Genomic DNA, 26767 nt, shown 5'->3' with positions numbered 1-26767 from the left:
GGACTGCAGACTGGAGCAGCAAGTGGAAGCCTCATGCGTGATGGGGGGACAGTGAGGATGGCTCCAGCCTGAGCAGGCTACTGGTGCCTGTGTCACATGGCAGGAGGTGGAGTACCAGGAGTCAAGCCGGCACAGAGGGGTCAATGACGGGGTAGCAGAGCCTACTGACAGGGCCACAGGAGTGCATGGCAGGAGGAAGTAGACGATTGGACATGTACCAATCTGGTGACGTAACCAGAAATATGTATCCTGTCCACACTGATTTTGCAGTGCCAAGCCAATGACATTTGATTGTCTGCACCCCCACTGCACTTGTCTGACAATGGTATGTGTGCATCAACACAACTACCTACCTAACAAAATAAATCTTCATGAAAATACTGTGTTGTGTCGTGATTACTCACCTTAGAAGTAATCTTGCATGATATCTGCCCATCTCCATCTCCCCTCTGCTGCATTTGGACAGCGTGTTGATTGATGTGGTTGTCTTGGCTCGACGAGTAGTTCTGGCTCGCTATCAGAGTCTTCCAGGGGAATGCCCCTATTAGTAGCAACGTTGTGCAACATTGCACATGTAACAACAATTTTACAGCTTTTCTCATGCCTATACTGTAAAGCCCCACCGGTTTTGTGGAGGATGGGAAACCTGGATTTGAGTACACCGAATGTCCTCTCAATCACATTGCGTGTCACAATGTGTGCATGATTGTATCGCTGCTCCCTTGGTGTCGTAGCATTCAGATAGGGAGTGAGGATGAAAGACCTTACAGCGTCTGCACTATCACCGACAGGATAGGAAAAATTGATATACATTAGTTACTGTAATGTGTCACCATGGCAGACAGGTGTGCAAGACAGTTTTAAATCTGTTTACTCAGCAAATATCCTTCACAAATTCACCCGCCAGCAGACGTCTGTGTATGCCACTATGCCTGAAGATGTAGGAGTCATATGCACTGTCAGGGTAACTTGCCACTATGTCTGTGATTATTGTTTTAGAATTGCAGATTACTTGAATGTTCAGTGAATGGTATGATTTCCGGTGCTGGTAGATATGCTCATTCACTGAGGGGGGACATATGGCTACACATGTCCCATCAATGCAACCAATGACATGTGGAAATTGTGCAACCTGATAAAAATCTAATTTAATTTGCAGCAATTCCTGTGGTGTTGTGGGGATTCTAATGTGGTGGTGTATCCTCTGCAACATGGCATTTAGGAAAGGGTTGAAAAAGCGCGATAGGGCACTTTGAGAGACACCGCCAGCTGCTGCAAATACTCCCTGGAATGTCCCTGAAGGTAGGAGATGCAGAGAGCATAGGACCTGCACAAGGGTGGGGATGGAATGTGTCCTGGGAGTTTGACGCTGCAGTATTGGGTCTAACTGAGCAATGAGATCTCTAAGATTGTGGCAGCATTCAGCCTATATTTATCATAAATTTCTTCCTCCATCTGCCCTAGCAAAGTGACTTGCACTTCTCTCCTGTATCCTCCTTTTTCTCTGTGCTGCTGCTCTTAGCCTCATCCTCCTCGCCATGACGTAGAGCGCTGCCATTGTGACACACTCTGATGTATTCTGGGACTGTTTAAGTAGTTTGCTGATGATTCACACCTGATTTGTTGTATGTGAAATTTTTACCACCTGTTATGATTTGTTCTTATTTAGGAAATGCAATTTGCGATTGTTGACTAATTCTGTATTTGCGAATTCATGTTGCATAGGTGTTTGCGATTTCCTATTTGCGATTCCATAATACAGAATCGGAAAACTAGAAATTGATAATTTTGCGAAAAGTAAGGTTTTCTGCGAATTTGCTTCATGCATTGGAAGAAGCTAATTTGCAATCACAAGCGGCCTTTTTTTGCTATTCGCAACGTTTGCGATCACAAATTAGCTTGATGCATGTGGGCCATAGTGATTGCTGTCTCAGTGGGGGAACAGAGGATCAGCTGAAAGGGGGTCTGACTGCTGGGACCCTAGAGCAAAAAGGAAATGTTAAGTCTCCTTATTGATTGCTATTCTTCATTCCCCCAGGCTTCAACCCACCCACCATTGCTACAAAGCCCATTTGGATGGTGTGTCAGCCAAGAATGTCTCAGGCTTGCAGACTAGAAGGACAGGGTTGGAACCCTGGACAATTGACATTCTGATTCCCTAATAAGTTGTATTCAGTTTGTATTTTGACAGTTAGTGAAAGTTGGCTGTGAAAGTGTTGGACCCATTAGTTCTGAAACCTTTCTTGAATAGGGGTGGCCGGCACAGCTCACGGGTGGAGGGGGCAGGGGCACAGCTGCATCAAAAAGATAAGAATAAATAAAACATACCTGGCCGCCGGGTCCCGCGTCTTCTTTCCTGCTCGCCTGTGTCCGACTCCAGGTCGGAACAGGAAGCAGGCAGTCAGGCTCCCATCCCTAAGCCCATCACAACACTCCAGTAGTGCATTGTGATTGGTCTGAGCGCTGTGACACAATGCTCAGCCAGGGGATGGAGGAGTGGGCATGTTCTCCATGTAGGCTGCAATGCAGCCTGCATGGATAGGGGAGTGCGCATGACTGGTTTGGGCGGCCCGAGAGGGCCGACCAAAAAGTCATTGCGCACTCAGGAGTGGGCAAACCACTCCTCCCCTGCCCTGCTCCATAAGCAGAGCAACCCCTCCCACCAGCAAAACAAAACATAAAATGGTAATAACTAAAAATTATTACCCTTTTATGTTTTTGCTTCTTGCACTGCGAGAAAGCATTGAGGCGACACTCCTACACCATAGCGGAGGAGCTGCCACTGTTCTAGAGACATAATCTGATGAACTTTTTTAGCAGCGTAAAAGTGTGGAAGGGAGAAAATCATTCAATTTTATTCAATTTCCAATTAATGTCCACTGATGCATAATAACCAAGGGACATTAGTAGGATTTATTACTAAGCCAAAAATAACTCAACATAGATACACCTCAACACAAGGTTGCAGAGATACAGAGTATCAGCATGAAGCCAAATCTACGCACCCAGTGCTGCTGATGTAGCATGAACAAAGCTACTAGCTCCAGAACAAGAATACAAGCAATGAAAAAGAAAGAGTCCAAAGGTTCCTGCATTGAGTAAAGCATCAATCTATCCTTACACTATCACTAAGATGACATCCCTAAGTTGAAATATAAGCATTTCTAATGAAAAGAATAAAGGTATCAGTCTTGGAGTCTCCCTAAGAAGTCTCTCCACAGTCGAGATAGGTCGAGTTGCGTGAGCCACTTCTCTAGAGAAGGCGATTAATCTGTGATGCTCAGTCTCCAAAAAGCAAGGAAGAAGTGCAGGCTCTTTTCCTAACCCAAAACCAGTTATTCACAGGTAATGTCCCATCATACTTCTTGTCCACAAAGAGTACTTTTCCACTGTGTTCTCTTTAATCATCACTCGCAACAGTTCACCTTGGTTCTCATGCCTTCTCCTGTGTGAAACAGACTTTTTTCCTCTTATCATCTCCAAACCATACAATCGTAACTTCTTCTCTTCTTTAACTAGACGCTAAAACAAAGACATTATTTTGCCTAAAAGAATGCTTCTTCACCTGTAACACAAAATGTGAGAAAGAACAGTGTTGTATTTACCTATGCTTGTTATAGTCCTGTAACAGAACCTCTTGGTTGTCATGTAGATGTGATGTTCTAATTCCATTTTATTACAGTTGAGGCCACTCTGAGCTAGAGAGTGGTGCGGTGGCTCGTTGCTTCAAGAATAAACTTGAAGGTTTATATCTAAATCTCTTCTGGTATTATTCACTACCCACAACATATTTTTGGCGACGAGGTGACTGAAGAATACGAGCCACTGCTGCGAAATTTTTGAAGAGACTTAATTTTTAAAGTTTGAATCTTTAAAGAAGCGATTCTTCACTTCATTGCGTTTATTAAAGAAAAATAGCCCACCACCCCAGCGACCCCAGCGGCTGTAGTCTTTAAAGGGAGATTTATGTTCCCCAGCGGCAGTGCGTGAGTGTATCAATTTGGAAGGTGAGGAGGTCGAGGGGTGGGTTATTGGTTAATGGAGTCATTTGCCATTTGGAAAACCATTTGACAGAGCTGGCATACCTCTGAGTTAATTCAAGTTACTCTTTGTTGCATCTGAAGAACTGTTTTGTGGGGAGGTGCAGCGACAGTTGAAAGGAATTTCTAGTGTTGCCTGATCTTCACTCGCTTAAAGTCTCCTCAGTCTGATGACGTCTTAGAACGTGCAGGGGAAGTTGGCGATTGTACCGCATGTCATCGGAGCTATGGCGAGTTGGGCATGCTTCTCAAGCTCTGCCAATCCTTGCGTGAGACGTTGACGTCTGATGTCACACTTTTTGGATTCTGCGCATTGCTTTGTTTATGCTTTGTGACTAGAACACAAGCATCGCGCACATCGTGTGGGAATTGAAGCATCGCGCACATTGTGCGGAAATTGCCTTGAGACTCCGTAACGTTGGACAATCCATCATAAAAGGTTTACGAGCTCCGCAGTGTCAGAGTGTGAACTCACCAACGCTGTGGAAGTTACTTCAGACAACAGTTTCTGCAAGTTCAATTTTGCTTCAAAGTTGATCGTGAGGTTTATTACCTTTTGTTTTCAGCTTAACTTAAGGTTTTCCAAGTTGTTTTGTCAATACCAGGCGCTTTCTTGTTTGGTTTTCTCAAGCACTATCTGAACTGTTTTTGAAACCAAGTACTATTTGATCTGTTCTTGATTCGTGACTTTTGGGGGATCTTGTTATGTTAAGTTAACATCTAGCATTTGAAGATTTTGATTTGACTGTTTTTTTTCATAGTAATGGTCAAGAAAAGTATCTTCTAGCATCTTTTGGTTTAAGTTTTTTTTTTTATATCATATGTCTTCTGCAATGCAATTTGTTAATCAACCACCTCCTTTCTGGAAAGTCCAGGTTCACCACCAATCCAATGGAGGCAGTGGTTCGACTCTTTCGAGACCTACATAGGCGCGATTGGTGCATCTAGATATAGAGCTAAGAGGAAAAAGTTTTTGCTTTTAAATTGTTTGGGATTTGAAGGACGGGAGGTGTACAAACATTTACCAGATTTAGTTCTTGCGGAGGGTGAGGTACTTGATGAGTACCAAGAAACAATTAAGAAACTTGTTATTAAGTTTGATGTTCAGCCTAGTTTGGTTGTCTTGAGACACAAATTCTTTAAGAGGACACAAATTCAGAGTGAGGATGTTGATACTTATTTTAGTGCTTTAAGTAAGTTATGTGCAGAATGTCAGTTTGGAGAGTTTCGTGATCAATTGGTAAGGGACCAATTTATTGCACACTGCAGCGATAAACAAATTCAACAGAAACTACTCACCATGGGTAATCCTACCTTAGAGGAAGTTATAAAGGTAGCTAAGAGTATTGAGCTTGCTCAAACTTTGAGAAAAGAATTAAGCACTTTGAATATAAGTAAAGAAAGTGTGAATGCTGTTGTTTCTTTGGCTCCTAAAACTAACTATTCAAAGAAGGAAAGGTCGAATGAGAGAAGTTTTTTCAAGAAAAATATTTGTCATAGGTTTGGTTATCCTCCACATACCAAAGAGAACAGTTTCTGTCCGGGCAAGAAATCTAAATGTTATAAATGTGGCAAATTTGGTCACTTAGCAAAGGTTTGTCAAGCAAGTGTCAGTAAATCTGAGAAAGTTAATTGTGTCATTGGTGAAGAACAGGTGTCGAAATACGTGTTACAGAGTAACATTGTTAAAGATTTTAAGGACATGATTGTTACTGTAACTGATGATGGTGTGGTGTCTGGTGACCCGTCAGAATGTGCTGATCCCTATGTAGATATTTCAGTTGGGGATGTGTGTTTAAATTTGCTGGTGGATTCTGGTTCCAGGATAACAATGATTACTTTTGACTTATTCAAGCAGTCGTGGAAAGATAGGAAATTATTCCCTCCTGATAGAGCCGCTTTTTCCTACGAAGGGCGTAAAATAGATCTAGAGGGGTACATTGAAGATATACTGGAACTTAAGGGGAGAAGGATTCATGGGAAAATTTATGTTGCCGTCCGTGGTTTGAATATTTTGGGTTGGTACCATCAGGGATTGTTTGGAATGGTGTTGAGGCCTGGTGCAAAAGAACAGGTACTTGTGGTTCGAGATATGCCTGATCCACTGTGTTTAGAGAAAGAATTTCCAAGTGTTTTTTCTGATTCTCTTGGAGAGATTTCAGGTTTTAAGCATAGAATTAAGGTTAAGAACAATGCTGTGCCTGTTAAACACAAAGTAAGATCAGTGCCTTTTAGTTTAAGAGTGGACCTTAAAGCGGAACTTGAGAGGTTGGAAAAGAATGGCATAATTGAGCCAATTGAGTCTAGTTTGTGGCTTAGTCCATTGGTGGTAGCCCGGAAGAAAAATTGTGAGATTTGTTTATGTTGTGACCTTAGAAGGCTTAACAAAGAGATCTGGGTGGATGCCCACCCACTTCCTAAGATTGGTGATCTTTTAGAGGAGTTGAGAGAGGCGCAGTCGTTTTCTAAAATCGATTTGGTCTCTGCGTATCACCAGGTTGTATTGGATGTTGCGTCTAGGCACTGCACTGCTTTTAATTCACCTTTTGGATCCTTTCAGTTCTGTAGGATGCTGTTTGGGCTCGCTTCAGCGGCCTCGGTTTTCCAAAGAGTTATGCAGAATGTTCTTAAGGATGTTAAGGGTGTAGTGATCTTTCAGGACGACGTACTCATTTTCAGTAAGTTTTTGGAACAACATGATCTCATCCTTAAGTCTGTTCTTACTAAGTTTAAAGAGAAAGGTATCGTTGTAAAAAAAAACAAGTGTGAGTTTTGGAAAAGGGAGGTTGAATTTTTAGGGCATCTGGTTTCAGGTGATGGAGTTGCTCCCAGACCGGGTTGATCAAGGATGTAGTAGACTGTCCTGTACCCAAGAACAAAGATGAGTTGCGCTCATTTTTGGGCCTTTGTGAATTTTATTCACGTTTAATTCCTGACTACGCAAGTAAAATGAATGCTCTTTCAAATATGCTTAGATCTAGCGTGGCGTTTGTTTGGGATGACTTTTGTCAACAGACATTTGATTTGGTCAAGGCGGAAATGACAAATGCTAAAACTTTAAGAGCATATGACCCTAATGTGAGTTGCACGGTCACGGTTGATGCGAGCAATTACGGACTGGGGGCTGTACTTACTCAAAGGGTGGACGGTAAGGATGTTACTATTATTTTTGCTTCAAGGGTATTAAGAGACCCTGAAACAAATTACTCAGTGATAGAAAAAGAGCTTTTGGCTTGCTATTGGGCTTGCAAGAAGTTTCGTACCTACATATGGGGAAGGAAGTTTGTGATTTAAACTGATCACAAGCCTTTAGTTTACATTTTGAATGGTGATAGGGCCAAATATGCAACTCCTCGTATTGCTCGACTCACAACTAAGTTGCTTCAGTATGATTTTGTTATAAAACACATTCCTGGCAAAGAAAATTTAACAGCTGATATGCTTTCAAGACTTCCTTTGGCAGACGATGAGTGTTTAGATTTGGAAGAGGATAGGGAAGATTGTTTTATTGCGGCTTTAGATGTGGCTGAGAAAGGGTGTGATAGTGGGAAAGAATGGCTGGATGCAATGGATGCTGATTCCACTCTTGTGAAAGTCAAAGAGTATATTGTTTCTGGTTGGCCTAGGGAAAAGAGTGTTCCTTTCACCATTCAACCTTTTTGGAAAGTTTCTGGTGATTTGTCTATTGAAGACGGAATTGTCATGAGGGATGGGAGATGTGTTCCTCCTGTGCAGCTTCGTTTGAGGTTAATAGATTGTGCACATGAGGGTCACCTTGGTGTAACCATGACCAAGAAACGCTTGAGGTTACATTATTGGTGGCTGTCGATGGATTGTGATGTTGAGGAAAAAGTTAAAGAGTGTAGTGTCTGTTCCAGTGCTGAAAAGGGATTGAAAGTTGTAACACCTCCTTTACAGCCCATTCATTTTCCATCTAAGCCATGGTTGAAAGTAGGAATAGATTTAGTGGGACCATTTAATTTTCTTCCTAATCATTTCCGTTTTGCTTTTGTGCTAATGGATTTTCATAGCAAGTGGCCAGAGGTCAAATTTTGTGCCAATCCCACTGCTAACTCTGCAGTTCTTTTCCTTAAAGAAATATTTTTGAGAGAGGGGTTTCCAGAGGCAATAGTGTCGAACAATGGTGTACAATTTTTTAGTTCTGAAATGCACACTTTCCTGTCTGAGTCTGGTGTGAAGCACTTGAAGAGCTCTGTGGGACATCCTCAAACAAATGGACTTGTTGAGAGAATGAACCGAGTAGTGGTGGAGTGCATAAAATGGGCCAAGAACAACAACTTTGATGTAGAGAATGCGGTAAAGTCGATGATTTGGTTTTATCGCACAACCCCTCAATCCATCACAAACATTGCACCATTTGTGTCTCTTAGGGGTAGGGTACCGACTTCTACATTCTATCCTGCTTGGTTATTGAGAACTGTTAAAAAGAACATTTCTTGTAATGTTGACAGTTCTGAGTTAGAAACTCGTGTTAAAAATGCCCAGAAAAAAATGGCTTTCAGGTATGATGTTAAGAATTCAGTGAAAAAGGTGGATATTTTGCCTGGTGACATGGTGCGTGTCAAAAACGATAGGGTTGTCAGAAAGGGTGGAGACTCTTTTGGTGAACCTGTCTGTGTGGAGAAGGTATGTGGTAATGCAGTCATGGTGAAGGGTGGACATTGGTGGAATCTTGGAAAAATAGTTAAGGTGAAAAATTGTTATGACAACATGTCTCACACAAATAATGACCCATTGAAAAATGTTCCTCTTGAAAGTCCTACTGGGAATGTGTCTCAATTGGGGTCTGTTCCTTTTACGAGAAGATCAACACGGGTGAGCCGTCTTCCTTGGAAGTTACGTTGAGTGTTGCTACAGGGTTTTGTAATTGTTATTCTGAATATTTTTATGATGAATAGCATTGGATCTGCTTTATTTGTTTTGGTTTTTTTTTCATGTATTTTTGTTTTGTTTTGTTTTCTTCAATTGGAAAAAAAGGTAATGTTGTATTTACCTATGCTTGTTATAGTCCTGTAACAGAACCTCTTGGTTGTCATGTAGATGTGATGTTCTAATTCCATTTTATTACAGTTGAGGCCACTCTGAGCTAGAGAGTGGTGCGGTGGCTCGTTGCTTCAAGAATAAACTTGAAGGTTTATATCTAAATCTCTTCTGGTATTATTTACTACCCACAACAAACAGCTTCCACAGTGCACATGACTTTCAGAAGCGAGTTTTTCAAGGATTGCTTTTCAGGCCTACAGCTTTAGCTAACATAAGAACGCATCATTTAAGTATTGCGAATTACAATTGACATGACACAATTTCCGAAATATGGAAAACATTATTATTATTAAACATCTCTAATACTTGAGAATTGTCAACACTTCATATCCCAGTGTATTCATGTTAGCGTTTTATGCTGGTTACACATATTTCTTGAGTTAGCTATCACATAGCATTGTTTAAAATATAAAATAACTCAACAAAAGAGAGGGACCCTTTCATACCAAAGAGGTAGGGCACCAATAAGACCAAAAGTCAAAAAGTAGAACCCCATTTGGGAAACTAAATAATTGGACTCTCATACATACAACCAGAGGATCAACCAATATCGCCAAAACACAAAGATAGACTGAAGTATATAAATATCTACACAGCGCTGGCCAATTTTCTCTAGAAAATGTAATATGTATTTCTTAAAATCACAATATAGAAAAATTCTTTATTAAAATAAACAATTGTTTAACATTTTAAAAAAGAGCATAAAAAACATACATCATATATAGAATTCACATAATCACTAAAGGATAAAATATATCATTATTAAAAACCCTCAATGAACAGAAAGCATAGCAAGAATACATGAAATAATTTATCATGTCATTGAAAAAAACACAGTCTGTAGTAAATCATTTTTTCAGTCGGAATATTTTTTAAGATTAGTTCTCGTATATTAAAAAATGTCCCAAAGATCTAGTGTATCAAATCTGTGAAGCATTGACGTGTTTGGGTGGGTACTGGGATTTTACAGCCACCATCTTCAGGAAAAACAATATCTCCCAGCCACAATGTATTCTCTTTGTTCCTCATGAGCAGAAACTCTAAGGTAGACTCAAAGGAGTTTGAATATTAAAGGGATGAAGGTAAGTATTGATGTATATATACCCCTTTGTTTGTATATACCCCTTTGTATGGCTCCACATATACCTGTATCTGTTTTGCAGTCAACAACTATCAAAGAAATATTGAGAAGGGTACAGCACCTTGTATTCCTAATTGGATAGGTTCTGCATCAATAATATTAGATGGAGGAAGACCTTCTCTACATAAATTTCAGTGTGTGAAAATATACCTCCTACAGGTCAGAGGAGCCACTGTTGACTCAATCCTTTCAGCTAACCAACGGGGTGAAACTTCTGTATAGTGGTGAAAATAATATACATATTCGTAGGTTTCACCCCTTTTGCTCATTTAAGCTACACCTGTTCTTTGTGTGATCCTTGGATTTTTTAGAATCCCTATGAGTTTAGTGTTCAGTGAGGTAACTTTGATGACAGTACCCCCACACCTCATTCTGACATCTGAGTTGGAGCGGGGCTCCAAAATCAGCAACAGCAGACAAGGGGGATCATGATGGATTTGTAGTTGAAAGTGCTTTGCAGGCCACATTTCATACTTTCTTTTTATTATAAGTGTAGAGTTTCATTCACAATCAAGCGATCATCAAGCAAGTGCAGTCTGCAGCCAGGGAGCACAGTAGGTGGGGCAAAAGAGGGTTTGGGGAAGCTGTTTGTTTTTTTGTAGAGGGCGGGGGAGAAAAGACATTTTCTGATAAAAGGAGGTGTGTGCTTGGCTAGGGAGGCTTAGGTGCATTCTAGAGGCCTCTTCTCCGTCCGTGATCAAAACCTTTATCAGAGCAGTGGTGGTTGGCATGTAAGGGGGGTTGTGGGGCAGGAGGGAAAAAAATTATAAATGCATTAAAAAAATACATTTACCTTGATCCAGGCCCAACGTCTCTTCACTCGCAGGCAGGCATGCAGGCTCCAACCAGGACCAGAAAGCAGCAGTAACCAATCCTGGCACTGCTTTCATGCAGCATGAAAGCAGCGACAGGCTTGGAGGAACCAGCCTTTCTCGCCACTCCAGAGGGCACTAGAGCCCTATGCTGTCTCTAACACAGCTGTCTTAAGCTGGTTTAGAGAGGTTTATACTGCGCATGTCTGGGTGGCCGTCCCAAGACGGCCTGCCAAAAAGATGTGTGCAATTTAAACTAACGTGCCCTGCCTTTCACTGCTTTCTGTTGCTTCCTGAGTGGCAGCAGCAAAAACCAGAAATCCCTCTCCGCGTCCTGACCTAAGCTCAGGCAGGGTTTGGAAAAATAAAACGGTAATAATTTGTGTTTTGTACCATTTTACTTTTCCATATCTGGGGCAATTTGGTTAGTGGGGCAGCTGCAGCTGCTACAGGTAAGAGGGGGGGCGGTGGGGCCAGGTGAGGGGGGATTTCGAGAGACAACTACAAGGGAAAGTTAATTATTTATTTAATTTTCCCTCGTAGTTGTCTCTCGAAATACCCCCTCACCTGGCCCCACCGCGCTTACCTGCAGCAGCGGCGGCTGTAGATTGGGTTTTGCTCCTCCGCCTCAACAGAGGAGCCGCACCTGCATCAGAGACTGGTGCAGGAGTAAAAGAACTGTTGTAAATAAAGCCAGGTAGTCCATATACTTTCTTGATGCTCCTTTATTCAGGTAAGATGGTAAGTTAGTTATTTATTCAGGTAAGATGGTAAGTTAGTTATATAAAGGGGAAACCCAACCAGGAGTGGCCTCCTGCCACTCAGCCCAGATTCAACTGCCAGACATCCACACAGAACATTCTAACAAGCTCTTGCATCACACATTCTATGCTGGGCAGCAGGGACAAGTATAACAAGAACCTTAGATGGTGATCCGCTTTCCAATCCAAAGGAAGAAATAAAATACATTTGAAAATAAAGAATGTATCTTGCTACAACAAAATAAATACATTAAAAAGGTCTGCTTCTCCCAAACACAACTTTAGACTTCAGTTAGAGAAAGTGTGTACACATCCACAAAATTCTGTGTAATAACCAATGGGTGAAAACAATTGCCTCAGGTCTCCTTTCTTTCTCCACAGCATCTATAGTATGTGGTATGATCTATGCTGTGTGTTGTTCTATGACGCGTGTAGAAGTGACATCAGAGTTTTGCCAGATAGCTAAATACATCCACTCTGAAACATAACTAAGGTACAAATTGTGGTAAATGTTGAATATGTCTAATTTGACAGAAATTAAGAATGGCCTAAAACAGCTGTGTCCTGGCCCCTCGCTTATTCATAGTTGGGTCTCAGGGACCAACCCTTTCAGCCATTGGCTTTCTTGGATGATCATCTTTCAGCAATGGGCTTGAGACTTTATTAATGACAAGTATCTCTCCCTTAATGCTTTAGGATGTTTGGATGTATCCCTTGGCTTCCACTTGAGTGCTTGCACTGAATTGCACGAGGCAGTACTTCACAACCGAAGAGCCCTCTGATAGCAATACTGCTGGCTACTTCCCAACCAGAAACTCCACTTATAACATTGGTTGAGAATGCCGAGGAGTGGTTTGCAGTCCATTTGCAACTGCCCCACACAGCAAATGTTGTAGGCCACATAGCTTGTGAAGGGCTCTTGTGGTGGAGCCTGGTTCAAGAGCTAACATCGGGCTAGTGTGTCTTGTGCTTTCATCGCACTGTTAAGTCCCAGTCACAAGCTGATTTTATCGGGGTGAGCTGGCTGGGGGGTCTGGGAGCGCCGATGCATCAGAAGCACTGAGCAGCTTTAAGCCAGGTGTGGTATGGTTGATATCTGATGCAAGGGTCATCTGTTAGACTAGAGATTTACTAAGATGTACCACCTTTGGTGCTTGAAGGCCTATTGGCACCACCTTTTCAATGGAAGCCATTGTCTAGCGGGTTGTTCTGAGCAGAGTATTTGCAGGCTTTATTAACATTATCAGCTACCAGTTCAAACGTGCATCTTTCACTAATTTATACAATGCTGATCACAAGAACCAATTCCTGCAGTAGGGGCGTAAAAAGGTCATAGCAACCTGGCAAGGGAACTGTGCCACGTGTGGTTTGTAGCTTGTGTAGCTTGGTATGGGCATGAGCATGGCCTGTCCTTTTGCCGGTGGTCAAGGAAGTTGGTGGCCTATGCTCCCAGTAGTCCTATTTACTGAATTCGGGGTGACCATAATGGCAATTTCAGAGTTGTTTGTGGTAAGTCATCTTGTTTGGGGTTAGAGGTCTGTTGGTCTAAGGACCGGCCAGTGCGTCTTCCTGCACTCAGGTCGGTGAGCAATAACTTTGGGTGTTATGGTGACTGTGGTAAGTTCTGGGCAGGGAGACTCAGGCCAGTCCCCACCCTTTGGTCGACCAGGACATCCCGCACAAACTCCATCAGAGGGGATCATTTCAGGGATGGGTCATAGGGTTAAAAACTTGTCAGCAGGGACACAGCAACCCCCTAGTTGCACCCTGGCATGGGTATTCAAGCTTCCCGCAAGTTTAATTCAGGGTTATGATATAGAATGTCTTATTAGGAGGGGCCCAGCGCGTTCATGCCATTGTCTATTATTCGTTGACTGGAATTTGGGCCACGTCAGGGTGGGGCTAGTGCATAACAGATACATGTAACATGTAAGTCTCTGTGGCAGGGCGAGTAAGGGATGCTTGGTCTGCACGCAGGGGTGGGCAATTTCTTTGTGGGCTTAGCTCTGCAGGCTACCTTGCGCCCTGGTGTTAACAGACTAGGATACACAGTGAAATGTGCGCCAAGAGATAGATCTTCTGAAACATCTATACCTGGTTTAGTTCCTGGCTACTGAGTGGCGCCGTGACACTCCGGTGTTGGAGGTGGTCAGCCGGCCTTCTAGATGTGGGTTTCTAGCTCAGGCATGTCCAAGAAAGGTTTCAGATGATAGAAGTCAGCCCTGGGATACAATTTACAGGCCTGCGGAGTGGCAGAAATGAAAAGGGCTGGTGTACGACCTCTTGGTCACAGGTTCGGATCCTGGTACGTCCACTTTCGAGCACCCCATTCCAGTAGATTTTCCACACGCAGGACGGCATTCCGGTAGGCGGCAGCAGGAGTCTGGTCATGGACTACTCACGTGAGGGTGGGGACCTGGGCCAGAAAATGGGGACGACTTGCAGGGCATGCTCCCTGCAGTTGTTCTCTGACTAAGGTGATGCAGGGGACAGGTTTCAAGCATGCGCTGTGGGATGGGTCTTTCGACTTCATCCACTTGTAAACAACGTTAGTTTCAGGCCAATGAGTGACTGCTTGAGCCCCGGGTGCCGGGGAGGGTTTTTCGGGGGTGACAGCTTCCCCAACTATTTCACAGGTTGTTGTTTACTCCGAGGGAGGCAGGTTAGCAGGCCTTCTCTTGTCAGGGTTTGAGGTGTCGGTTGGGTCTTTTAGATCAAGTTGGAATAGGCTCTATCCTGTCAGCTGGGGTGTGAGTTTGCCATTCCCAACAGGGTGCTGGTACCCTAATATTGTTGGAATAGAGGGTTAGGATCACAAAGACTGACTACTATCAGAGCACATTTTGCTTTTATAATTAAGAAGGTACAGGTACACTGACCATAGGTTTACTCCATGTCTTCCGATCCACAGTGGCATGATACAGGTTGTTTCAGTTAAGCAAAATATCCTTGGGAGCAGTCAGCCAACAAGGGCACGAATGTCCCAATTTTGGCCTAGGAAGACGGGCAGGTGTGGTGCTCCCTAACAAGGGGTAGGGAGAAGGGCGCATTCCGACCAGGTTTGGCTGAGGGGTTTTCTGTTACACCCAGCTGGGAGATAGATGTATGGCCCAGTGTGTATGGTCGCTCCTTACATGGCCCTTCGGGAGAGGGGTACTCAGGTTCATGCTGACAGCACGCCCCTCAACATTTTGGGGTTGAACAGGTATGGAAGGCATGAGTAAATGTCAGGATTACTGGTCCTGGCAGGCAACTTTGCAAGCACTCTTTTGAAGGGGCAGCAAGCCCACCAATCTGGGCAGGCTTGTCAGTGGAGAACAACATGCAGGTGGGACGAGGGGAATCCTAATGTTTTAAGAGGTACATCTGTCAACAGCCACCCAGGGGAGTGGCCGGTTAACAGGTTAAGTGTTTTAAGTACAGGCGAATGGTGAATATACCATAGGCACCTGAGGTTTGTTGGGGTGCAGTGTTATTAGGCAAATATGTGCAAGCCTTGGCCAGTTAGCTCAGTGGGTTGGAGCATGGTGCTTATAATGCCAAGCTTGCGGGACCAATCCCCGTACGGGCCAGAATTCTGGATTTGTTGTATAGAATAGTGTGCAGTGCTCAACAAAGGGGGTTTAGCAACCTAACATTTCTTCATGTTGCCAGGACTAACAGTCTGGGGGAGATGGCCTTCCGTTCGTCCTGTGAGTGGAGGTCCCAGGCATGCCCTGGAGCAGCTTGCTGTAGAGGCTGCGACACAGACTAAGGGGCGGGCTCTCCCCTCCCAACATTTTTGGCCATACACCTGTGAGGCAATGACAGGACTTTCCGGTGTAGGAGGGCAATCAAGGGAAGCCATGGAGACCTCACGCAGGAGGGTTAACAGAGCCATGCTTAACTTCAAAGAGCAAAGGGGTTTTGGTTTCATCCGGCATGGTTTATTGCACGCCAAGTCCATTGGGTGTTTTTATGAAGATGGGATACACCTGTTCAGAGTGGAAATGGAGCTGTTCTTGCTTGATCTGGGGGAGGCCTTGGAATCAGCAGGGTGTAGTTAACTAGGCCTATCTTGGTGGGGGGCCCTGAGGTGACGGTGGCTACTCCCAGTCCTGTGGCGGAGTTACAGCGCGATCCAGAGGTTGTAAGGTACAGAGGGGTACCCTCTGCACGAGCACCACAAGAGTACAAAGGCCAAATATCCCCAGGGAGGTCCTTGCGTTGGCCCCTGGAGGAGCGACGGCGCACCGTTAGTCCTAAGGGTGGATGTGGACCTGAGCAACCGGGGGTTGCCTGCAACGCTCTGCCCCCTTTCTGTGGGCGTGAGTAAGGGGGTGGACTGGCAGTCCACCGGAGGGAGGGGCTATCCCCTCCCCCAAATCTGGCAAACCTTTGGCTAGGCCCACGGTGTAATTCGGCTCATCAGGAGGCCAGGCGGCGAGGGGCTGCCTGCCCTGGGTTCGCCCGTAAGGTAACCCACCACGTTGGCATATTTGGTATGCAAATAAACCTGCAGCAATTTTCTCCACAAAGAAGGTGTCTTGTCTGTTTATTTCTCCAGGATATTGCTGTGGGAGGGATGGGGAGTGTTGCCGATATTGGCACTATGCAGGGCTGCCCCAGGCCCACGAAGGGGGACCTCCTAAGAGGGCAGCCCCTCCTTAGTGCAACACAACGGCACATGAGTCAGCCGCCCAGTGTTTTGAGACCCTCAAGGGGGGCGGGGTGAGGTACTTATACCTCTCCCGCACCCTGGTCGCCCTCTTTATTCTGCTCCCCTGATGCTGTTTCCCTCCCCACCGCTTACCCGGCGTACAGGCAGGGGGGTGTTTATCTAACTTATTATTTTGTGTTGCAGGCGGAGTTACAGGGCGATCCAGAGGCTGTAAGGTACAGAGGGGTATCCTCTGCATGAGCACCACATCAGTGCAAAGGCCAAATAGCCCCAGGGAGTTCCTCACTGTGGACTCTCGAGGAGCGACGGCGCCCCGTTAGTCCTACGGGCGGTTGTGGACCTGAGCAATGGGGGGTTGCCTGCAACGCTCCTCCCACTCTCTGGGGGGTGTGAGTAAGGGGGTGGACTGGCGGTCCACCAGAGGGAGGGGCTATCCCCTCCCCCAAATCTGGCAAACACCGGTTGGCTAGGGCCACGGTGTAATGCAGCTCATCAGATGGGCATGCGACGAGGGGCTGCATTCCCTGGGATCGCCTCTAAGATAACCCACCATGTTGGCATATTTGTTATGCAAATGAACCTGCAGCAATGTTCTCCCCAAAGAAGGTGTCTTGTCTGTTCATTTCTCCAGGATATTGCTGAGGTAGGGATGGGGAGTATTGCTGATATTGGCACTAAGGGATTTCCACCTAATGTGAGAATCAGACTTGTAAATTTAGTTTGATAAGCAATTGATTTTGTCATGTAAGTATTATTGTGACACAAACAGATTGTTCCTAAATACTAGCAAAAGCCCACTGCGTGATAGTAGCTTCATTACCCAAGTTCTCACACCAGCGGCGCTCTTCTGTGCTTACTGGAGCCCTTGTGACGACACATGGCTGGGGGGAAGCAAAGGCCCTTCAAAAGTCAGCAATCACAGCTGACTCTTACTTTGCCTTTTAGAAAGCTTCCTGCTGCCTTCTCTAACATCTCTACCCACAGCCTGCTCATATTATGCCGCCTGCAGCCAGTACTCTCCGCCACCTTTTGCGACGGCGTCTCTGCCTGCAGCCGACTCTTCTCACGTCGCCTGCAGCCAGCACTCTCTGCTGCCTTTGAAAACAATGTCTCCGCCCGCATCCTGCCCTTATATACCGCCTGTTGCCAGCACTCTATGGCGCCATTGAGGACTTATAGATCACTACTGCTACATCTAGAGCAGGGCAAAAGTGTTTTATTGTTGGTGTGTGAAATAATGCCAATGAGGACACAGCTGCCACGTTTTCAGATAGCATATGTGTGCCATTGTCATAGCCTTATTTACTGTTACAAAGGTCGCAATCCATTCAAAGCTAACAGGGTATTTAAAAATACTGTAAAAATGTGTTCGTTCCAATTTAATTTATCACCAAATTCTACTCTAAAATATGTGTAATTCTTCACTTTTGCTAACTTATTTTTACCCAACCACCTGGAACTGCTGGCTTTACCCAAAACGTCTTATTCTCCTATGGCCCTCTTTTGTGTTTACGCAACCTCTTCTGTTTACACGCTCACTACACCACAACGCCTATGGGCCGTACTATGAGTACCACAGCTTTAGTGGCTACATTCTTAAATGAGGATGATGCCACCGTCTTAATAGAATTCGACACAGATGTGTTCAGAAATTCTAATTTTTTCTTAAAAACCTAATTTTCTGCATCATCACCCTTCTCCATACCGTTCCCACTATTATTATTATTGTGATTTATAATGCCTGTTTAGTCTAAATTTAGGGAACAGAGCCCTCTCAGTGCTATCATCAATATCACTTGCACCAATTTAAAATATAAAGTAATTCCCAGTAAAAGCATCGGAAATTGTTATAAATACACAGAATCAAACATGCATTGCATTACATTCATTTTGAATTAATACGACAAAATAAAGTCTTAGACAATGTTCATGCATTTCCACCTAAGATCTGGTCTCAAACCCCTAATAGCAGGATGAAAGCTCAAGGTTTTCCAGCCAGGCCATATGCTCTCGTTTCAACACTTGTTCCAAAATCCATACTGACATACTGACCACTAAAACAGCGGGGAGGAGCCAAGCCGGCAACCGAAATGGCCGCATAGACGCTCGGCTCCGGGAGCCCTCTTACCCCGCACATACATCCTGACAATTATCTTGAGCTGTAACAGCATATTTAAGTAGGCGAAGGAAAACTTTCACTTACCGTTTGCTCCTGGGGCTTCTACGTGCGGCAGACCCGAAGAAATGTCCCCGACTGTTCTGCGGCCTTCATGGAGCTGGGACCCTGGTGTCGAGTGAGAGGAGCAGCCGGCTGCGACTGTCACAACAGCGGCCATTGATGGAGGTGCGGAGTCGGCCGGAGGGTGCCGAAGGTTTGCTGGGCCGATGGCGACGGTGACGACTCAGTCCATCTGGCAGAGTACCTCGTGGAGTTGAGTGGCAGAGCAGGATCGAGGGGGGTGCGTGAAAATTGGGCCCCTTTTTGGTCTGGTGTCCGGGCATAACTAAAGACTTCCCCCGGAATCGACGGGCGGCTCCCGGGGAGCGCCAGCGATTTTGTTTAGCCCTTTGGTGGTTCTTCGCCGGGTGGCCTGCCAAGACTTCCTGGGTCCTCACTGTGGATCCTGTTGCGCCCTGGTGTGGGGCCCGGTCCCGGGGTGAGGTGAAGAAGGGCGAGGCCGGATCAGCTAAGATGGCGGCTGTTGCCCTCCTACGCAGACCACATCTAGCTGAAAAAGCCGCCGTGCGGGAGTGTTAAGGGGTCTGGCGGCACGGGAAAGAGCCCACGTCCCAAGATATTTTGGCTGCTCTAAAGACCCTGCATACGGCCCTGATCCGCAGCGCCCGAGACCTGGGAAGAAGGATGGCCGCCATTGTTGTCCCGCCGTTCCACACGGGTACATTTCGATCTCAAGGAAGCGCCGACGTGCCCGCCTCTATGTCAGCGAAGAGTGCTCCACTACGCCTATGTTCGTGGAGACGCCGGAAGACCCGGCTCATGAGATCGCCTTGGACAGCTCTATAGTACTCGTGAGTGACTTTTCGGTGCCTCTACCTGATCGGCGAATGGGGAAACAACGCCGGTTCATGTCTCGGGCTGCCCGGCGCCGTCTCAGTGCTTGCCGTATGGTGTGACTTTTTCTCCTTGGATGGTGAGACTGTGTTCGGACTTGAGGATATTTTCGTGTCGATACTGACGCAGATGGATTTCCGCTATACATATTTGGCTGGGTTCTGGTTGCTGAAGTCCCATGGAGTAATAACACGGCCGGCCTGCCCGGATCATTTGGACCCTCCACGCAGCTCTGTCTGCCGATTGATATGTGGACGTATGTTGGTGCTATTGATAAGAAAGGCCAAGGGTGATACCACCTGAGATCCGGTGAACTTATTGATGGCTGATGGTGATTTGGGGGACATTCGGCGGGGAGTTTATTGATGATGCTCTCAGTGATTAATGTTTTTCATGGATATTCTGATTATGCTTTTAGAATTTTTGCCGGGTGCGGGGGTGGGGGGGGGTCCGAGTGGCAAGATCGAGGGCCCTTCTCCACCTTATTTTCTTCTTTTCTTCTTTCTCCTCTTTTTCTATATTTCGGGTCTCTTATTTAGGGCGACAGGCACACTGCTGGGGGGGGGGGTAGGCTGTGGCCTTCTGCAGGCGTGCAGGGTGTGGGGTAGGGGGATGGGTATTGTTATTTTGTCCGTTATTTGTTTCTATGGCCCTTTTGTCTTTCTTCCTTTTTGGTGTCGCCGTTTTTCATGTTTCCTACAGTACGCTTCGTTTTGAGGGGGGGGGTGCGGCTTGCTATGGAACGGGTTTGTGGTCACATTTGTCCTGACTCTTATACCTTACCCCCAATACTTGAATTGTGTTTGCAATAATTGCGGATTTCCTGATTCAGGCTTGTTATTGTAGGACCATGTATGACTGTACTGCATTGATCCTTAGTTTTTCTTTATTGTAAAATGAACCTTCATGAATCCTGAATATCGGCCACTACGCCTGAATACGAGTCATATCCTGGACGCTTGTTAGACCCCGGTTCTCGGGCTGCTATGTTTTCTACATTGATTTGCTGTACTTATGACTTGGCTAGCGGCCGGCCGGGATGGTTGTAGGCCCATATTTGTATTTGCTTGAAGTAATAATAAAGGTTCCCAAAAAAACCCCCAAAAAAACAGCTGAAGGCTTAAGCTAGAACTAGAACGCGCAGGTTTGTGTCTTGTTATTCTATTATTGTGCCTTACTTCTTACATGTTGCTGCCATCAGGAAACTTTAAAGGTTTTGCAGGATAAGCGATGTGCAGAATTGTGAAATGCTGAGGTCTGGTTAATAAGATCTGAAAAGGGCTCCACATATCGCAGATGGTTACTGTGTCACTGACATGGCATGATGTGTTTTGTGCCGTGGGTATCTACTCACTGTTTCCAAATACAGGGAATTGGATGGGGTAATCAAGCCTCCTTGTGCTCTTCTGTGGGCCCGATTACGATGTCGGGCAGAAAGGCTGGGCAGAGGCTTTCTGCCCGACATCTATGGTTTCTGTCCATTCACCTAATAACAATACCGGCGGTCGGAGGAAAACCCATGGGGGCATTCTGCTCTGCTTCCGACAGGCTCACATAGCCCGTCGGAGTGGTGGGTGGAATGGTAATCCCATAATGATAGCGTAGCCAGCCTCGGCTCCGCCGTCGGGTTTATGATGTATGTTGCTTTCCACCTGCCCTTTCATGGCGGTCCGCCAGCCATGAAAAGGCAGGCAGAAAGTGACTTTAGGGCCCCTTAGCAGGGTTCTCTTTCCTCCTCACCCTCCTCTATGATGCCACCCTAAACATCCCTCAATCCAGTGCCTGCCTCACGGTGCATCCCTTTTTTCAATAGCAGCTTGTGCTTTGGCCCTTTTCCAGCTGCTGCTCAAGCTGCTATTGGTAAATGGCTGTTTCCGACCGCCCCTATGGCAGTCGCATCCAAATTCAGAGGGTTGAACCGCCGATCTACGGTCCGGCGGTTCCATTCTGCTATGGTGTCGATGGATCCTCGTCCGATCGTCAACGTAATTAGGCTCTATGGGCCAGATGTACGACTCGCCAATTAGCGAGTCACAAATTGCTCTGCATTTGCGACTCGCAATTTGTGACTCGCTAATTGGAATGCACCGCATTGTCTCAGACAGTGTTTGCGAGTCCTAATGGGGTCGCAAATTGCATGCCTCGTTAATATTAATGAGGCAGGCGCAATTTGCGACCCCTTTAAGAATGGCTTGCATTCACAGGGATGGTGGCCTGCCGGGGTCAGCAGACCACAATGTCCGTGACTGCTTTTTTGAATTAAGCAGTTTTTTTAAATGCAGCCCGTTTTTCTTAAAGGAAAATGGGATGCATTTAAAAAAGAAAAATGAAACTTTTCAGTTTCATTTTTTTAACAGCAGGTAGTGGTCTCTGGGACCACTGCCTGGTCTTAAAAAATATTTTCCTACATACTCACAAAGGGGAAGGGGTCCCCAGGGACCCCTTCCCCTTTGCAAGAGGTTTACCACCTATTTGAAGTAAGTGGTAAACTGCGAGTGTCTTGCGGCTGCAAATGCGACGGCAAAACATTAGTACATAGCACGTGGAATCGCCATAAGGGAAGGGACGCCCCTTCCTAATAGCCAGAGTCGCATATGCTATTTTGCGAGTCATTGACTTTCAAAATAGCATTTGTACATGCTAATACCCTTTTTTGCAGCCGCAAACTTGAGTATCACCCGTTTGCGGCTACAAATAGGGTCGTACATCTGGCCCCAAGTGTATTACAGGCATAAGTTCATTCAACACAACAGCCCCTGGATTTGTTAAGCTAAATGAATGATTTGGATTTTTCGTATTTGTGTTTTTACGTAAAGTTTTGTTTTAAGATGTTGCTTATGATATGACTGATATACTTATAAAAATATGCCTTTGTGAATGGGATAGTTTATATAGAGTGTATGGCTTAAATAAAAACATTGCGATTGTTTGAAAGTGAGTCTCAGTCTATTAAAATCATGTTTCAAAATTCAGGACCTTTGGAGGCTGGTCTCACTACCAGACTCGGAGTGGGGGATCCATAGTTGCCAGTGAGGATTTCTGAATATTTCCTCTTGACAAACAACCCAAGCAAGTAAATTCCGCCATTTTATTTCCTTCAGGTACGAGGCAGCCTCGCGACGAACATCATCAGTGCTGTAACATCCATGGCTGCAGTATTAATCTACATTGGATACATTTTAGCACGCCAATTCTTTTATTTTGGGTGGCGCTCTTGCGAGTATCATGACGAGCGAGAAAAGTGTGAGAAAGTCATGCAAACTCAGGTAAGTACTACTTTTAACGACTTGTTGCCTACAGTTAGGTAAATACAACCCATCAGCTGGAACTGGCTGTATTTGATGCTAACAGTTAAGTTTTATTTGTTGGGTCGAAGGGCTGACCCAGAGCTGCCCCCTCCTACCCCCCAGAACCTTCAGACCCTCATGGGTGAGTAGTGTGCTTTAAAAACCCCTGACTGATTGATTGATTGAAGGGAGAACCTGAATCGTTAGACTAACTACTGTGCACAAGAGCTAAGTTGATCAACTTTGGCCTGAACAAAACATAGAGCGAGATCGTACTTGCAATGTATTCGTATCTATAGTCTGTCTGGTTTGCCTATTAAGCTAGGAGCTCCACTTTTATGTTTCACTTGTGAGACCTCCAGTAGTGTATTCGTGATTTAGGGAGTAAAATGGACATTTTTGTCAGAGGCTGCACAGAAGGTATCTTTTACCACATTGCCACATGCTGGTGCTTATGCCATGCTGCTAGACGTGTGCTGTATTATAATAAAGCCCAAGGTGCTTCCAGTGGAGCTTCAGGGTGACTTTACCACATCCTCAGCTCGGTACGGCAAAGCTGACAGCGCACAACAGGACCTCTGTAATGAGCTCCAAAGGACACTGTGGGGCTGTGCTGTGTTCCCCAGCAGCTCCTCAATACAGCACAGGTTCAAAAAGCTTGAAATGCGCCTGCTGAGCTTGAAGTAGCAAGGGGCCTGACCATTCTGACATGCACACTTTACTAATAATACAACTAGCCATTGATCATCTTTGCTGACTGCCAGTCAGGAAGACTGGTCCCACCCTCTAGCATGACAGCCATCAAGACTATGCCCTGGACAGGGAAAGGAAGAGGTAACTTTAAATTTTACTTGTGGCAGATCACATGACATGGGGGATTAAGCTCTAAGTTTTCTCAAAATCTAAAATATATACTTTTACTATTGCAAGAACGCATGGATCTTGAGGCATCGCCTTCCACTAATCGAAAAGTGTTTCTGTCTGCCTCCCTCCCTTCAAAGGGTAGAGCAAGAAATAATTCTCATAATCACCTTGTCCATAAGAAGAATTCGGACTTCTTAATCTTGAAGATACATATCTTCCTCCGCTTCCTTTCCGGGGTAAGAAGCCAAACCTTCTGTTCCTTGATTCCCCCTGAATGTTACCCTCCCCGGACTGTACTGGGACTTAAAGTATCCACAGCGGAAAGGTTACCCTTTCTTGCCCTACCATACAAATTGTTTCCTCCAAAAACCTTCTGCATTGAATTATTTGCTGTGTCTAGGGCCGTAAAAGCAGAAACATATCTACCAAGCAATTTACCTGTACTTTCCTCCAACAAAAGGTATCAAGCATCTTCGCTTAATTCCTTTTTGGCCCAAACTCCCAATTTAAGACTAATATGCATCAAGATTGTTTTACTATAAGGTTTGCATTGCCTAAAAAGCACATATTGCCCCTTTTCACCAGCCTTTCAACAGATTAATGTTAATATTGCTTCCTTTGACATAAGTGTCCGCCACCAGATTCAATATTCTGGTTGAATGATCTAAAACCATTCACATTCTTTTAATGAATGGTTCAAACCTTACCTTGGTTCTCTGCTTTCCTTAAAGAGATCAATTATCAGTAGAGAGTCTAGATTAGGTGTTATGGCCTATTTCTCACCAACAATTGGCAGAGAGCACTCTGCTCTCTTAACACTTCTTTTCAAATTCTTTCTAATGTGCTCTTTTACATATTCTGTGGCATGTTCCAAAGAACACCAGATATATACTCATCCACATCTTTTACTTGTCTTTTTTAAAGGTAGGACTGAATACCCCAAAATTTCCAGGGAACTCTTGCCTTTAAATTCTGCCAGTTTGGACAATCATCTCTTGTGATTCACCTAGGACTCCAAATATTTTCAAGTCTGACACCTCCTGAACAGATAAGTGCTTACACTTTTTAATGCTCTTAACCTCTGGACCCCCCTTTTTAAACTATTTTCATCTGCTGACAAGGACCAAATTTCATCTTCATCATTCACTACAATTATTTTCTCAATATTGTCTTTAATCTGAGATTTAACAGTCTGTTGAACTGTGCTTTTCTGTTCCTGTCTAATAATTATTTTACTATTTCTTCCTGCTCATCTACAGGAATCATAGTTATTTTCACTGTAATTTTTCTCAGTAAAATAAGTAATCTTTTGGCTTCCTAAATCTAGTTAATCCTAAATAACCTGTCCAAAAGAACATTACTTATTTTAATTACCAAAACTCGTATTATAAATATTTTTTCAGACACTTCGCTTCTTTCTTTGTTTGTACTGAACCTTCAAGTGACAGTCCCAGTCAGCAAGCAATGTAATTTTACCGGATATACCATAGCAACGAGACACATTAAAAAATGTGTCCAACTCCCATGTAAAAATGGTACATGCCAAGAAAGTTTGTTCGCCTTTAGAAAATGGTGTAAATCCTTGAAGATAAGGTCCACTGCCTTTTAAAAAACGCCTTAAGGATAGCCCTTTCTACTAAAGGTGCCTCTGAAGCCATTTTAGCGCGAACCTGCCCTAACTTAATGGACACTCTCTCTCTTTCACGCGATACATCACAAATTACCTTACTCGCGTGTCAGTTGAATGGCTGTTTGATCGAAAGGTAAAAATATCTTTAAAAACAGATATTCTCATATTCCATATGTTTATCTTCCTTTTCAAAACCGCATACATCACAAATACTTAAATCATGGCTAAAACAATTTACAATATATTCATACTTGTATATACCTGCCTTCTAAATTTATGATTTGAGGCATGAAACCAATCAAGAGCACTGATTTCAATACTATAACACATAAATTGGGCTACTGCCACGTTTTGCATCCAACCAGCTCAAAACATGCATAAATATCTAGAAATAGAAGGGTGTACTTCTCTGCTTAGAAGCAGCAAACGAATAATGGATAAGTAGTAAAGTGGCGAGAGCTGTTATGAACTGTGTTCAACTTTGCTTTATGTGTTCACATATAGTGATGATGATAATGATGAAGCAACTGATTAGGGGCACAGCTACTCCGTAGTGTGTCCGGACACCAAGCACAGGCCAAAAGGGAAAGTAAGTCTGGTACTTTTAAACCTGGACAAATAGCAAAGTTTTCAACCTAGAACTTTGACGTGTATCTGCTTAGAAGTAGTGAATACAAATTAATGCATAATGCTAGCCTCCTGTCTTGCCTTAAAATTAAGGTTTACTTTTATCTTACCAGTGACTTTTCCATAAAATAAAAAATGCATGAAACTAGCAAGTTCTCATCTAGGGGATACTCATCAATAGTCATAATCTATGAATAATCCCCGCCCATGTGCGGGATCCCGGAGCATATAGAAAATACATATATATACATATATATATGCATATGTGAAAACATATACATGCAGCCTAAAATATTTCCAAACTGGCAAAGATGCTGAAAATTACATGGATTTGCATAAACACAGCTGTACTCTCCCAACCCCTAAGGAAGAAAGAGAGCAGTGAACATTTGCATACAACAATGCTTTATTGCCATAGAAAAAACCTGTAATTGCAGGCATTTGCCAGTAGGCTGCAGTAGAGTATAAAGAAACATAAGAAAGACTGACACCTTGCCGTTAAGGCATTATAGTAGGGGTACCGTGCCATTAAGACCTAAAGGCGACCCCCTGCTCCCATGATGCACCACAGGTGGCAGTTGGGTCAGTTCTTTTTCCCGGCTCCTTATGAGAGGATCCTGGAGCTTGAGCTCTTCAGTTCTTGACTGAAACTGTTTGGTTAAGTGAATTTTTCTCTACAAATTCGACATTTTCTTGTTTATTAAGGCTTTTGCTTTGTTTTTTGTGGTATTCCTCTCAAATGTTTCTGTCAGAATGCATGCTTTATTCCGGAAGTGTCCTTCCTGTGAGAAGATGGCACTGGCAGACC

At 44.4% G+C, this 26767-nt stretch overlaps 1 protein-coding gene across 1 annotated transcript in view; it reads left to right on the top strand.

The window, feature by feature from the left end:
• The window catches only part of LOC147703523 (membrane-spanning 4-domains subfamily A member 4A-like), a 294683-nt gene that overhangs the window by 199373 nt on the left and 68543 nt on the right, over positions 1-26767 (top strand). Inside the window, exon 4 of the mRNA XM_086931889.1 lies at positions 22653-22817. Within this exon, the coding sequence (XP_086788015.1) occupies positions 22653-22817 (165 nt within the window). The remainder of the gene's footprint in view (positions 1-22652; positions 22818-26767) is intronic.

The sequence above is a fragment of the Lissotriton vulgaris genome, chromosome 7 (genome assembly GCF_964263255.1).
Source record: "Lissotriton vulgaris chromosome 7, aLisVul1.2, whole genome shotgun sequence".
NCBI lineage: Eukaryota > Metazoa > Chordata > Amphibia > Caudata > Salamandridae > Lissotriton > Lissotriton vulgaris.
The sequence above is the reverse complement of the archived record's forward strand: the minus strand, read 5'-3'. Positions and strand labels throughout refer to the sequence as shown.